The 16,418-nt window shown below is 38.0% G+C and overlaps 1 protein-coding gene across 5 annotated transcripts in view; it reads left to right on the forward strand.

Annotated features, from left to right (window-relative positions):
* fam184ab (family with sequence similarity 184 member Ab) overlaps positions 1-16,418 on the forward strand; it is a 144,826-nt gene that overhangs the window by 113,446 nt on the left and 14,962 nt on the right. For all 5 annotated transcript variants that reach the window (XM_046061143.1, XM_046061145.1, XM_046061144.1 and 2 more), the window contains exons 17-18: positions 7,017-7,201; positions 10,255-10,401. In XM_046061143.1, coding sequence (XP_045917099.1) covers positions 7,017-7,201; positions 10,255-10,401 — 332 coding nt within the window. The remainder of the gene's footprint in view (positions 1-7,016; positions 7,202-10,254; positions 10,402-16,418) is intronic.

A 16,418-nucleotide genomic window follows, 5' to 3' on the forward strand; every position in this document is an offset into this window, starting at 1 on the left:
GTTTCCTGGGAAGTGATGAAAGGACAGCATTGTAAGTGGGGGATAAGTGGTGGCGTAGACCCCCTCCCCTGTTCAATGACGGCTTCTCAACCCTGGTGTAGATGGCTTCCTTGACACCTCTTTCAAACCATCCATCTTCTCTGTCTAAAATGTGCACCTGGTGGTCCTCAAACGAGTGTCCTCTGTCCTTCAGATGTAAGTAGACTGCAGAGTCTTGACCTGAGGAGTTGGCCCTTCTGTGTTGAGCCATGCATTTGTGTAGTGGTTGTTTAGTCTCCCCAATATACAGGTCTGTGCATTCCTCACTGCATTGGACCGCATACACTAGATTGCTTTTCGGATACCAGCGGATAAAAGAAAAAGGCCATAGAATCAGTCAGAACTGAAGAAGTCCTTTGGATGAGGGACGAAACGTCTTCCAGTATCTTCAACCAAGTCCAGTTGCCCTTGATTTTAACCTTCGTTGGGTAATTGTGTAGTGATAAATTTAAACTGTCATACTGAACTTTCTATACTATGTGGTGAAATACAAATAGTGGAAAGGCAACCTGTGATGAATATATTCTGTAAGCAGTGTTGGGCAAGTTAAATTGAAATAAATTACTAGTTACTCCTTAAAAAAGTAATAATATTACTTTACTTATGACTGGGAGATAAAAGTAACTAGTTACGTTACTTGTTACATTACTCTATTACTTTCACCACCACCCCTACCCCCCCAAAACAAAGCAGTCTTTCCCGACTGTTTCTTAACGCCACCGGCTGAAATAAAAAAATAAAGCAAATAAATCCCGAATTTTGAACTAGTGTTTTTCTGCACATGTAGCAGTATTCAGTATTTTTACAAAATGCTACATTGCTTAATGCAACTCTCTCCGACAAGTCCAAGCATCACTGGCAGTAGCTGCCGGAGTGTCTACAAGTATTATACTACTAGTTACTGGGAAAAGTAATAATAGTACAGTAACTGTTACTGTTACAGAGTAACAGTAAGTTAACTCAGTCACATCAGTTAACTTACTAGGGGTGGGAGAAAAAATTGATTCTTAGATGCATTGCGATGCCGACATGGAAAATTCACTCCATTAACAAATTTCCAAACATCGATTATTTAAATGTTCATTTATAAGGTAATTTTGGTGGAACTCGCGGAAGTGCTGCACCCGGACCATCTGTGGCGTGCACGTAACAGAGAGACCAGTGTTCCACAATCATTAATATCAATGTGCAAGTTATGATTTTAACTTGCACACTGTGCAAGCGCGGTAACACTCAACGCTTGGCGAGCTCTTTATGTAATGGGCCTTTCAGACACCAAGCGACTGAGAGAGAGTGACCGAGCTAGTCCTTTTAAGCTACTTAGGAGATGTTTCTTTTGGATTTTAATGCGCAAAATGTAATTCTTAGTAATTATCCAGAGATCCTGTATAGAAAAAAAATATCACGATGCATTGATAATCGTTTTCTAATCGCAGCCCTCTGAATCGTAATTGAATCTTGAGGTGCCCAGAGATTCCCACCCCTAGAACTTACGGAACATTGCGTACCCAATTTACTCCTACGCAACTTAAATAAAAACATTTAATGTTGACTTTTTTGTTTCACAAGGGAATCGAACACCAGTTTCCTGGTTGAAAGTCCAGTCTCCTGCCCTCCATCCACCCCAGCTGCTTCCTTACTCAGTCTTTTCAGTTATATAGGATACCTACCTTTACCAATCAAAAGTGACGCTACAGGGTTTCTCCCTCTGCGTTGAACTATGATGCTGTAGGGATACCCAGTGCGTTACAAACTGACACCGACGGGTCTAGACCATGTGTCCGTATGTGACAACTGGGGAGTAAGAACAGGTTGGCAGAGAACAAGTGTGAAGGCAGAGAGAGATTTGAATTGGGAACATTACAGTTAAGTTAGGTGTGTCGTAGGCGGGTCACTGTTTGGCAATCCTGATTTGAAAGTGGCTTTATTCTTTCTGTCCTACCATCCATCTGGTGCTTGTCTCCCTTTGTGCTTTAAATTAATCCATCAGATTTCATGGCATAAACTGGAGCCTGCCGAGTGAATTTCCTTTTGAGGTAATAAAGTTAAACTTATAAAATACAGTGTAAGAAACCAGATGGTCTGATTTAATGATTCATTTATGTTGAAGTGCTGCATACACAACGTATAAATTCAGAGGCGGAGACCTGAGAGTTTGTGTTTACATTAATTTCTTGTTTACTACGCCGGACCCCTAATGGCTTATAAACTAAAACTTCCTGAGTTGAGTCATCAGAGTGGAAGAGCTCAGCAGCAACAGACAGTTGTCACGCTGTGTTAGGTAATGTTTTTATACCTCCAATTACTTAACAGTAGGGGAGGAAGAGGCTGATGAAGTAGTGTGTGTGTGTACAATGTCATCTGTCTCACTGGAGATACTTAACTTGTTTGATCTAACAGAGCTGTCTGATCAATTATCACATCATCAGCATCTCCTGACATCCAATATCTATTCTGTTCTATTTCCATGATATTTTTCTGTTTTTGATGTCATTTTAGTGTTTGTGACAAAGTGTTTCTTTTGTTGTGTTTGATGTAAGGTTTCACTCTGAACTTTTTTTTATCAGTTTATGTAAAGGAACTTAGAAACGCTGTCATTTTCTCATATGGCTCTGGTGTCTCAGTCCAGTATTTTATTATTTTCACCCCCTCATTCTTTTCTTCTCCTCGCTTAAATGGAACAATATGGTCTTTGAAATCCAGTTGTTTATTATATGGGCAAACTGAGAGCGGCCAAGATATTTTACTGATCTCCAGCTATTTTAAAGCCTCTGAAAAAATTTTTCTCTCAAGGGGCGTAGGTTTGGTTTCAAAATTAAATTTGTTAATGTGCTAACAAATAAAGTTTAGTTTGCATGATAGAGATACTTTATGATAGACCAAGTGTGTTTTGCATCTTCACTGATTTGATTGATGCTCAATTTTAGCGTCTTTTTAGGAAAATATTCACTGTTAAAAAGAATAGGACTAAATTATTTGTTTACATGAAATAATCCAAGGTGGCAGTACTCATTTCAGTCCTGAGTGGCGTCTACTGTCTTCCACTCAGGCTGCATACAGCCCCAACAACCTCAATAAGGTAGGCAGACTGATTTAAATGAAAAGCCAAAACCCAGGGCAAAAAAGTCCACAAAGCCCTTGTTGCACCACTTGGTACTACTCGATAAGCTTATTGCTGTGAGCGCACACTGCATTTTTATCAACTCCCCTCTTGCCTCATGTGGATTTTGGCAGTTAGATAGTAAGGGCACAATGCTTAGAGGTTTTAGTAAGAAAATGAACCTGAAGCTCCACCCACTTCAATTTCAACTAGTGAGGAGAGCACACAAAAAAAATGCATGAAAAAATACAAATCCCCCATGTGAAATAACCAGAACTGCCATAACTTTGGCAGAAAATAGTGTGATTATTTAGGACACCATCACTCACACTAAGAAGGCCTTAAAATATGACCAAGCTCAAACCATTGGATCATTCAGTGTGTTGCAGAAGATTTAGCATACTGTTGACGGACTGTAAAGGCCTGTGAATTGTTATCAGAAAGTGTAACACTAGACTATGGATAAAATTCACAATCATAATGAAACAAAACAGGTTCACCTTAATGGTATTCTATAAAGAACCAGTGTGGTTCTAATAATTAATTATATAATATATGACCAGTCATACAGGATTGATGATATGTCCAAATAACCCATCATCTTTAATTAAATAAAAATCCATTTTCAGTAGATCAGGAAATCACACTCTAATACAGTCCAGAGATTCAGACAGCTAATGTCCGTCCTTGATAAATATTTTAATAACTTATTTATTTTTCAAAGGTTTAAAATGGGAAGAGAGAGGGGACTGGAAAAGAGCAAAAATGGTGCACCTATTCTCCTTTTCAGTGATGTTTGCTTATATGTTAGTTGATTGTGGTGGAGGAGAACGTGTAAAAGACATGCCCCCCAAAAGCCCCCAATCAACACCAGCAGTTTTATCTCATTGGTCGTCGGCCATGAATGTGAACATCGAACAGAGATATCTGCTGTAATGTGATAAGATTAGACCTTGAAAAAAGTCTCCATGCAATACATACCTTTCAGAGTGTTCTGAATGCGCTGAAAGGAACCAATTTCTTTCTTTTTCTTCCTTTCATTTTTTCTGCCAGCTTTTTTATCCCCTTCTTGTATGCTTGTTTTTTGTTTTGTCTTTTGCTTTGCTTTTGTGCTTCCCCTTTCCCCAAAATGAAGCCAGGAGCCACGAGATGGAGAGTGAAATGAGTAAATGAGTCATTAAAGATTAATCTGTCATGTCCCCATTGTGCTTAATTGCATTGCTGGGTTTATTGACAGCAGCCATCAGCCTATGACATTAAATTAAATGTTGAGGGAGACTCAGATAGAGACAGATTGTGAGATGGGAGTTTGTGACTATGAGGCTGTTATACAAGATTATGGCTTTTGGATATCTGAACATAGCCCTTGGCACAAATTGTTATAGAAGCAAGTGGAATGAGATTTTTGCAAAGTGGGGAGTCATTAGTGGACAATAACTCGACATTATTTAATCTAATTGTGATGGAGTTAAGTTACCCTCTACTGGGAGTCTTCAGATCACATATTGGCCTTTTTGTGCCTCTTCATTCAAGCCTCTAATAATAATGATCAATTTGTCAAACAAGGCCCAGTCAGCGTCCCATCATGATGTGGCATTTAACACTGAACTTGACAGTTTTGCATGTTGATGGATGGTAGATTCTAATGAAAAACTAAAGCAAGATCATATTCTTTAATTTTGACATCTTATGAAGTGATTTTATTTATATGATATCAACAAAGTACTTGCACAGCATGATGCCAAGGATCAAAAACTGTTGACTGAGAAGGAACCAAATAATCCTGCACAGTCTGTCACTTGTGCTCAGTTTACAACAAATAACATTTCAGTCCTCAGACCTTTAAAATTCAGATCAAAATGGTGTTTTTAAAATAAGCACAAGTGACCAACAATGTGCGGGATTCATTGGTCTCTGCTGATGACCGGTCACTCATGTAGTTTTATTTTTAAGAACATCTGGGCCCTGTAGTTATTATGAAACATTACCTACACAGGAGTAAATGGTGTTTTTGTTGGAGACTATTTTCAGCCGGGCATTAATACACATTTGAAGCTCTAGTGAGTATTTATGGCAGTTCCCAGGTTCAGCGTAATCGAGAAACATGTCGGTGCAGTGGTGTGACTCAGTTTTTAAAAAACAATAGAGCTCTGTGGCACAGAGGAATAAAATATATATCAGGCTTATAGAATATAGAAAAGCTTTATCCTATAAACCGGATGAGATTCTATAAACAACAAAAACTTAAATGCTTCCTAACCAGGACTGAAATTTTAAGGATTACAAGTTAAAAGCCTTAATAATTTACCAAGATTTAGAAGTAGTGAGTTATTTAATCCTTATAGGTTGAGTGTTGTGTTAAAACTACGCATTGTTCACTCGCACCCTGTGGAGACAATCACTTGTTCATTTCATGACTCCCCTGTATGTAAGCCAAGATCTTTTGTTTCATTGAGGAGCTCAGAAGAAAAGAGCAGCTCTGCAGGGGGTCATGAGTAATTTTGATAGTTGGTCATTGTTTACATGGATTGCATTTTAGCAGCGAGCTTTGCATTAGTCACAAACACTGCAACCTTTAGAAACAAGCAGAATTGCCACTATCCTGTTACAAATTAAAGGTCTAAGAGATGTCATAGCACATGTACTTTTGTTCTATTCAAGCCTTTTTAAGTGGCCCTTGAGTAATAATGTGAAGTTGTTGTTGGGTCTCTTATAATAATATTACGAAGAGTACAGTCTAGACAGTACAGTCTGCTCTATATGAAAAGTGCAGTGAGATAACTTTGTTATGAATTGGCACTATAGAAATAAAATTGAATTGAATAAAATTGAAAGTGCATATTATAATTAAAATGGTAACCATAAAGCGCATTCATGTTAACAGCAAGCGTGACCTCGTCAACACTTGTATTTATATATTACAATTCACTGTTGGACATTGAAAGATAATGAATGTTCCCATTCATTGTCAGTTTATCAGCATTTAACAGCCTTATTTGACATATTTTAAATGAATTATTTTATATAACTATGGGTCCAGTCTGTGCTGTCTATGACTCTAACACATTTCAAACACACATGAAGAAACAACATTTAATCTTAATTAAACAATGGGTTTCCAAATTTTAGTTCCAGTTTATTTGTTATACTGGTTTTCCAGTATATAATGAATGTACACCCAGCCACACTCACTTCAATAAATGTTCAAACCTTTTCAGAAAGGTTGATTTAACTCTGTTACTGTAACTTGTGATGCTATTGAATTGCATGGATTATGTTGAAAGTGGCCTTTAAAATGTTGTCCACGAACAATTACATAAATATAGCATGTTACATAAACTAAAATACGGTACATTTACCAAGAAACCAAAACTCTTTCATGAAGCCTCACTGGTAACGACAATTCAATACACATTGTGTGTGCAATGTCACAAAAACAGATTGCCTTGTAGCACAAAGAAACGGCTTTTATTCACATAGCTGTGTTCAATATCCATTGTCTCATCTGAATAGCTTCAGCTCACCTTGCAGCAGTGTTACCTCATTAAAATGGGGGAAAAAGGTCTGATAAATTGCCAGAGCATTTAAAGACAAAATGTAAGAATAACCCTTTCAGTCTATTCTGAATGTTATCACGCACAATATCTCATAATTCATTCACCAGAGCTGTACACCGATGAAACTCTGGTCAACCTCAGCACTGTGAATGAAATTGTACGAGTTTTCTGCTGTTAAGACCAATAATAACAAGAAACTGATTGCTTACAACATGATTATGTTATATTACACACCCATTTTTACATACAGACCTCAGCTTTTAATTAACGTGTGAAAATGAACGTCACGGATATATTTTTTTCTTCGAACCCCTTCCTAGGAGCGTGAGCTGTTGGGCCGGATCACTGAGCTGCAGGAGGAGGTCTCCAGGAGGAAGAACCACATCGCTCAGCTGGACCACCAGATCCACACACTCAATGAGAATATCAGCACTCTGACTAAAGAGCTGGAGTTGAAGGGCAAGGAGGTGCTGAAGATCCGCAGCGAAGCCAATCAGCAGATCAGGTATGGCTCAGCGCTCGGAGCAGAACACGATTCAGAACAATACTGAAATGAAACCCTTGGTTCAAACTTCTGTTCATAGCCAATGAAAAGATTTGGACGCTTCCCGGAGCTCTGCTGATTTGATTTCATGTCCAATAACTCCACAAGCACTTTTTCCCCCATTCATATTATAAAGTGGTTTCCTTTATGGGGCAGACTGTCCCACTTCACACACATTTAACAGAGACTAGATAGCAATGCATTCGTTTTGTTTTATATTCTACAAGGGTAAGTTATTGCAGTTGAAAGCACAGGTTGATCTGAATATCTATGGTGCGTTCATGTGCCATCGTGTATATTAGAAAAGTAACGTCTTACTCTTCAGAGCCTTTTAAAAGACTGTAGCTACCAAACAGTGAGTTTGTGTCTTATTTCTGCGTGCCAGATTTAGTTTATGTCTGTGTCTGCAAAATTCATGGTCACACATTTGGACTTTGTATCTTCATCTCACACACATCTATACAAGAAGTATCGACGCCGTGTGTTCACCGTGCACTTTATCTTAATACACTGTAACCTGGCAACCAAACTACTGAATATTTTTCTCATGAATTCAGATCGGTGGTCCTTGAGTTCCTTATTTTTAATCTTCTTTGCCTCCATTTTTGTCAATAAGCACTAATGATTAGTTCCCTTACCAGACCAATAGCAAGGTCGATATGATGTCATTTTCTGTAAAGTTTGGGCTGATAAAGGCTGCCTATAAGTTTGAAGAAGTTGTCTTCTCTTTTCCCTCGTCTTTACTCTCAATGTAGCTATTACCAATTTTTTTGTTCTTCACATGCTGTCCCCTGTTACACACATTATTACTGACGGATACAGCCGACATCACACACACAGATGCACGCACTCAGCCCTGCCTGCTCTGGGTGGCCCCTGTCATCAGCACATGCTGCTGAATTTGACTTCTCTTGTTATGTTCGGATGACGATAGTTTCTGCAATCCTACTCTGCTCCGGTCCTGATGAAAACACACCGAGATAAAAGAGGGAGAAAGAAAAGCACAAACGGGGCGAATCAGTCTCTCTCTCTCACTGTCGTTGTCTGCCTCTCTCTCTCTCTTTCGACCAGTGTCAGGAGCCCATTGATTAAGAGATGTGAAGGTTATTTAGGGTAAAAGCAAAATGGAATCTATAATCTTGTTGTTCCCTGCGGCATGTTATGAATTTTTCAAAGCGCTGTATGGCTAATATGGTCCAGCTACTCATTAGAATCAGTCTGTAGCCATTGATTTATGTGTGTGCGTTTGAAGGTTTTCCTGCATGCGTGTATGTTTGATGACTGCTCCCATTGGTGCTTTATTTCGCTATCGTTAACTCGCGAGCTGCTAGCCCTGTATATGCGTCCTCTCTCTCTGCTGCCAGGCCCATGCGCAGCACATTTCTCCTTCTATTACGTAACTCCCCGTCTGAATCCTGGTCACAGGGATAAAAATAGGCTGATAAATAAATAAAGAGGAAGCAGAGAGAGAGATAAGATGTGCGCCCCTCGGGGAGAGTTGGCCCAGTCAGAGCGAGAGGAAGACAGACATCCACGTTCTCCTCCATCCTCCCTCACATCCCTTTCATCAACCTTTTTCTCCTCCTCATTTAATTATCATCATCTTCTATTCCTGTTTTCCATCATCTTACTCTTTCTTTAGCTCCTTTCCTCCCGACGCAAAACGTTTCACATTTGCAAATTGAACATTTAGTTAATACACTCTTGCATATTATGTGTACATCAAGTCATATTTATGTCATATTTTGCACTTAAGTCATTCCACATTATGTTTTGGTGCATTTTCATGTTGTCTTATTGTGTCCTGTTTCTGTTATTTTGCATAAACTCAAAAGTCATTTTTTGATCATAATTACATTCATAGTGTGTTTTCATGCAGTTATGTTCTAGGAATTCTTTCAGTGCATCTCTGTCTCCGTTTTCTAATCTCACCAACGTTTCCCCCGTGAAACAATCCATTATGTTCGCTTCTCCTGAGAGAGATGGACAGAGAAGGAGAGTCTGGAGGTCCTGATTAAGTCTTAAAGGGAAATGTAAACCATTCAGAAATAAATAAATAAAATGTGTGTTATTCCTGAGCCACCAAGGATATTTTGGTCAGTGAGGTTTGCTTTACTCTGTCCTGGAGCTTGAATTGTGACATGGCTTAATTTAAACATCTACATGAATTGGAAAGATTTTTGTTTTGGTTAGTGTTTTAGCTACAAAATCATTTCATAGTGTGCAGTATAAAATATGCTACAAATATCCTTATGTACAAAAACAACAAGATACAGGTAAAGCCTTTGCTCAAAGCGTCAGTGGTTGAAAGTAACTAACTACATTTTCTCAAATACTTGTAGTTTAGTTGAGTATTTCTATTTGATGCTACTTTACACTTTACTAAAATATTTACTCAGCTGCATTAATATGACAGATATTTTTACTAGTTTAAACTTTAAAAATATTTAAATTAACATATTAAACACAACACATTGTTGCTAACATTAACATTATATAACTATTTAAAATTAGGTTCACATTGACCAGTTACAACATTAAATGCTGTGCACATGTTCAGTAATAATAATCCAATAATAAAATATATAATAATACAACACTAAAAATGGTAATTCTGCTACCTAATTAGTACATTTACTTTTGATATTTAGTCAATTTGGCTGATTCTGTATTTTACTTAAGCAGATATTAAATGCAGGACTTACTTAATATTTTTAAATTTTTCTGTTCCTACCTTTTCCTTCGTAAGTGATCTGAATACTTGTTCCACCACCGCAAAGTGTTGACTTTGTTATGTTCTGATCGCTTATTATCGGCCACTTATGAAGATAAGTTGTGTTCAAATCACCATCAGTGTTTTGGTAGATTTTTACAGCCTTTTTATCTGTGTGGTTAGGTCTGTTTTACCAGAATCATGTTTGAGGTGTTAACGAACACCTGTCATCCGATCATGAACGAGTGTCTATAGCTTCAGTCTCCTCTCAGTCACTCACCTGTCCATTCTCTCTCCTCAGGGCTCACGAACAAGAGTTGACGAAGAGGCATGAAAGGGAGCTTGCCGAAATGAACGCCGTCCACAGCAGGGAGACGCAGAACATGCTGTCAGACTTTAACAAAGCCCAGGAAGTGCTCAAAGACAAGATCTCCGCCCTTCAGATACTGTATGTATACACTGCAAAGACTCTGTGTGCTTGTGTGGTCTTCAAACAGCTATGCAGCAGTTGAGGTCTATGGTCCAGAAGAATACCACTGATCTAATTCTTAACCCATGGTTGCCATGTGTGCAGGTCAACCTATTTTTGTCCATACAATGAACTATAGAATCACAGTATAATACAGACAATAACGGCATATCTAAACACACATAAAGGTTCAGACGCATCCATGCACACTATTTTCATTTTCATTTGCATCAGGTGAAGTAGAGTATAAATAGGAGGCAGCTGTGATGAATTATTTTCTTCTCAGCTAATCGTATTCCTTGTGTCATACGTTATAAACAGCTGCACCGAGCATGACGGTGCACGACGAAACTGGCTCACCGTGAAAGGCTGCACCAAGAGAGATTTACCGTTGCATCCCAAAGCTGTACCTGAACCGCATTCTTCTGGAGACAATGCATTCCATTTTCGAAACAAAGAAACCCCACAAAAAGATAAAATTACACCCTGAAATCAAAGATTAAAGAAAGAGAAACACAAATGCCAGCATTGTCTAGTGCTACTGATCCATATGCATGTGGCTTAATGTGCCTTTATGCACGCTTTCACACATGGCTCTGTGACTCTCTGAGTCTTTGAGCTAAAAATCTTCTCTGACAAGTTGGTGTTTTTCAGACAACTGATTCCAACTTAATGAAAGATTGGTATCAAAGGTTTTCAGTTTATGAGTGAAAGTTTAATAACCTGGATTTCTGTTTGCCTAGGCAGCTACTGTATGCACTACTGATGTGCGTCAACATGGCTGCGTCACTTAAACTGTCAACATTTGTACAGTCTGTCTGAAAAGTTGGTCCTTATATGCTGTGAGCAGAGCCTGATGTCTTCATCTGAACTTTGTTGTGATTTGTTCATCTGTTGAATCCAAACGGAGCCATCGTATTGGAGGGGGGCAAAAACCGGAAGCCCACTCTACATGTGGCGCCCGACAGCTTTGTAGAGACCAAAATGCTGCAAAGTGCTGCTTGAAGGTCAAGACTTGGTTTTAGGGTCAGGGTTAGGATAAGGATTAAGGTTAGCCCTGTAGCTGGGATGGTTAATGTTAGGGTAAAGAGCTCGGGAATAAATTATGCCTATGAAGGGTCCCCACAAAGATAGTGCCGTGAGTCTGTGTGTGTGTCTATCAGTGCCTGGACAGTGGAGGGTCTGGTGGTTACTGAGACTGGGTTCAGACAATCTAGTTAGTGGAAGGAATTTTTTCCTGAATTACTGAAGATGAAAAGGTAGATTAATGTTAGCGATGACACACATTGAGGGAAATGAACCAAACTAAACCTCAAGAGAAAGTTTTAGAGACCAACAAACAGAGGACAGCAGATACAAACAGAGTGTGATACAGAAGGAACAGCCACATGTTAAACTCCTTTCTTCACATGCTGCAGTGTGAGTGAGTGAGTGTTGGAGAGAGTCAGGAAATAAACAGCGAGCTAGCGTCCTCTTCAGAGCTGACCTCCTTTCAGACGGACTCAGCTGAGAGCAAAGCGCCACCTGCTGAGAGGCTGCTCATCCAAATACAGCACGTTCGTGAGGCAAATGCACATTTGTTGGCCGTTATTACATCTAGAAAAAAAATGCCACGTTAAGACAATTTGTTCCTGTACACACAGTGATACACAGGATCAATAGTTAAAGAGGATATCACGTACTATACGAGGAAGATTGGACATAAAAATAAAAATGAAAATGTCTAGAATCTATAGGCTTATACAGCAGAGCTTATCCTAAATAAGCAATATAAAAATATATAATGTTGCTATAAGTTTTACTAATTAGTCAAGTTTTTACTTACCAAAGACACATACTAGCTTTTTCTGGAGATTTAAGAGATGATAGAGTTTGTTCACTTATCGTGGAGATGAATTATGGAGCCAGGACAGTGACTTTTGGCATTGAAAATTAAATTTGGCAATGAAAACAAAACCTGAACTGAAAAAGGAATAATTGGCATTGAAACAAGTATTGGCGCTATAACAGACATTAAAAAAAAAAAACAATCTTCCAATAAAGAATGAATATAACACACTTTTTTACAATGCAATCTTATATAATTTTATTAATTATTTTCTTTCTTTTTTCTTCATGTTAGTCTTTTTTTTACACTTTCTATTCAGTGACAAGTAAGTGGTTTTCAGTTTCACTTCACTGTCACCGTTTCTTGTGGTACAGCTTATACTTTGAACAGCAAAATATATAAATATAACCTGACCAACAAGTTTATGGACCTTTTGAAAAAACATCTAAATACTTATCAGTATACCCCCAATAAAAATAAAGTGGAGTGATACTGCCTGTACAGTGAGTGTAGTCACACACACAAATTTACTCCAATGGTCAGCTGTTTTTTTTTTCTGGCAGTTTCTTCACTTTACCAGTAAAGATGCATTTCTGGTGCTGATGCACTGTTTTTCATCTAATTAACTGAAACACAGATCAATCTTAACCACCATCTCTGTCCTTAACCACCTAATTAATCGCTGTGTTGACGATAGCCTTGTCTCATCTCCCTAAACAGCCGCTGAGAATGCGCCACTATTTAGGTTTAATGACTATTTAAATATTTTGTATATATCCTGCATCTGTGTCTTATTGGTTGGTCCTCTGGCAGTTGGAAATCTGTGGGTTACAGGTTGTGTTCATTTGGGTTTTAGTCTTAATGCCAACTAGAGATGTAGTTTGTCGTCACATCAGCAGAATTTCAACTTTACAATCGCACATCTGAACTGCAATATGATCACAATGAACACAGTTCTCAGATCAGTGTGTAAGGTATATTAAACTGCAGGTAACCCTATCAACAAAGCTTTCGCTTTCTGCTACATTACCAGTGAAATCTCACGATTTGCAAGATTATAAAGATTATACTCTGGACACCAAGCAAGAACTCTTAAACACTCAAGACACCTATTTCTTCTCCAGTGGAGCAGATAGCACAGTCCAAGAGCCCGAATTCATTGTGAAAAACAAAGTGTTGGAAATTTATGAAGCTTAACGTCCCTCTTGTATAATAAGCATGAAGTATAGTGTCACCGCACAAATCAGACAGCCCTGTAAAAGATGTAGCTGTCTCTGGCATGTGTAGATAATACTGTGCTGCCTTTAAAGTCTTTAGGCAGACTGTAAGTTTGTGTGTTGTTGTTAATATGGGGCATAAAGTATCAAGGTCTCTTAATGTGACTTTTTACAACTTTCTTATTTTTTCTTCTTTTAGATAGATAGATTATTATAATTATTAGACAATCACATAATCAAAGGGAAAAGGGAGTGCTTGTTTAAATCTTTATACAAATAGGATGTTTGTTTGTAGTCACTTTAAGTCATGGTTAGGTTTGCATAATCAGTATGTATTGTTTTGTATGATCATGCCTAAATTAACATAATAAGAGACTTTCTTCTGCCTCCATTGTTTCCAATGAAATACTGTATGTCGAAGCAAATTTTTTCTAGTGTCTGAGATTCTTGATTTATACACCTCCTAAAGATATCAGTTAACAAAAAATGTCTTAAAGCAACAAACTGGACCAGTAAATAATTGTTATTAGTTAGCTATATATGTCATACTACTAAATTGCTATGCTACAACCCACTATATTTGGCTTCTTGATGAGATTAGAGTAGTGGATGTCATTAGCCAGTAAGTTGTAATAGGACTGGATTTAGTGGAGGGGAAGATGTGCTCTGCTTCCGCACATTCAAAATTTCCTTTACAGTTGGAGTTTGTGTTCTTTCAGGTCATTGACCTGTCTGCAAAAGGGGAGAATCATTTATGTAGTATAAAATACATAACATGTAGTACAGTGATTGTGCTAATTCTGCCAATAACTGCAGCAGTTACTGCAGTAACTACAGCAGCAGCAATGAGAGACCACCCGACCAGAAGGTGGTGAAGATAACAGAAGTACTTACCCAGCACTTCCTCTTGACCATCAGTCGTTGTCAGCTTTGGGTTATATTAGATTTCAGCATCTGGAGACTCCAAGTTATCAAGTTAATACAGAGACCACCAAAAATTTACTACTTCCAGAAAAACCACATCAACACCTTGGTGAAGCTTTACTACTGACGCTTGTAGCAGTAGAGTCCGTTCAATATCTCTCATCAGTTTAACAAGCTTAGCGAGATACTGAACCCCAAAGGAAAATCGGTTTGATGGCTTGCATGATGTTTGCATGTAAACCAAGCAATAGCAGATGCATTTGTCCAATCCCTGGAAAAATTATGTCCATGTGATCTTAAACAAACCTTAAAAAAAAGGGATGAAAGTCATATGTGACACCAGACTCCCTTGCCTTTCATGTGTCACTGACACTCCAGCTGGGTGTGACAGAGGATCTTCCTGCTCGGTGGAGGGTTGCTGATGCTGTGGCAGTCAGGCATGAAATAGATGGCCACTAAACATTTGGCCTCAGTGTGCTCCTGCCTAGAGGAAATTCAGCTCAACAGTTCAACCGGCTAGTAAGAAGTCATACATAACACGGAACAACATGTTGTGCATCAAGCAGAAAAAGAAACTCTAAATATTTGGATACGACCATAAACTCCTTGTCTTGTTTCCATTTGAGGTGTTTCCAGAACAAGTTGTCTTTCTGGAAGTGTTAGCCTCAGATAGTTTTTCCTGCTCTCAATGTATTACAGAGATTCTAGGCCAAAGTCACTTTTAAGGACAATAACAAGTTTTCGGGAATCCACTCAGAAAAAAAAACTACTTTACTCAAACCATACATTAAAAGCTGCACTAGTACATTTTCTGATCTTAACAATGTATTAAATGACTACTTATAACGTGAAAGAGGTTGCTCATAGTGACCTAGTCTGAATTATCAACAAACTCTGCAGTTCAAGCATCTTTCAGCTCATTGTTGTGGTTTTCAAGCCCACGTTACTATGGCAAGACATTTTAACATTTATTCCTTAAAACGTACTAGTCGCTTTTTAAAAGCGACTAGTACTTAATTAGTCACTACTAACAATTCCATTAGCTACTAGTAACTATTCCAGTAGTAACAATTGATTAAAACTACTACTTATTTTTTAGTTACTAGTAACAATATTTTAGTTACTAGTAACTAATTTCAGTTTTTGAAATTGAAATGTATTGGGCTCTGCAGGTCAGATATCACCTATTCATTAGTTACTAGTAACCATTCGAATAGTTAGTAGAAACTATTTACATACCAGTATCCATTATTTAGATACTAGTACCTATTCATTAGTAGTTACCCGAAACTATTCCAAAAGATACTAATAACATTTGTATTCTTACTAATAAATTGTATTTGGTTACTAGTTTAATTACTAGTAAAATGACTTGTTACTAGTAACTATTCTATTAGTTACTAGTAACTAAAAATAGTGACCTGCTCTCAATGGATGACAGAGATTCTAGGCCAAAGTGACTTTTAAGGAAAATATGATTCAAACTTGAAAAGCACATCACTTAGAGACACTAAGTTTTCTGAACCCATTCACAAAAAAAAAAAAAGAACTTTACTCAAACATTCATGAGTAGCTTAAAATAGTGACTAGTAACTAATGGAATAGTTACCACAGTGACTACCATAGTCACTAAAAAGTAAGTACTAGTTTCTAACTAGTTGTTACTAGTAATTTAAAACAGGAATAGTTACTAGTAACTAATAAATAAGTACTAGTAGCTTTTAAATAGCGACTAGTAAGTTCTAAGGAATAAATGTTAAAAAGGCTTGCCATCCGTTACTGTTTTGGTTTAGTGTTGGTGCTTTCATCAAAGTGAGCTTCTGGGTAATTTCAGCAAATAAGCTCTGATAAAACTACAGCACACAGCCTAGCCAGCACCAAACACAGCAGACATACAAAGTTAGCAACTGGTGAACAAGAATAATACTGTTGCTTCAGTGTCTGCTTGATGTGTAAATAGGCAGCCTCACAAGGTGTCGCAACCTGGCTCAACAGTAAGTGACAAAAGAGGGAAACCACACAGTCTG

Source organism: Micropterus dolomieu, linkage group LG10 (genome assembly GCF_021292245.1).
Source record: "Micropterus dolomieu isolate WLL.071019.BEF.003 ecotype Adirondacks linkage group LG10, ASM2129224v1, whole genome shotgun sequence".
Taxonomy (NCBI): domain Eukaryota; kingdom Metazoa; phylum Chordata; class Actinopteri; order Centrarchiformes; family Centrarchidae; genus Micropterus; species Micropterus dolomieu.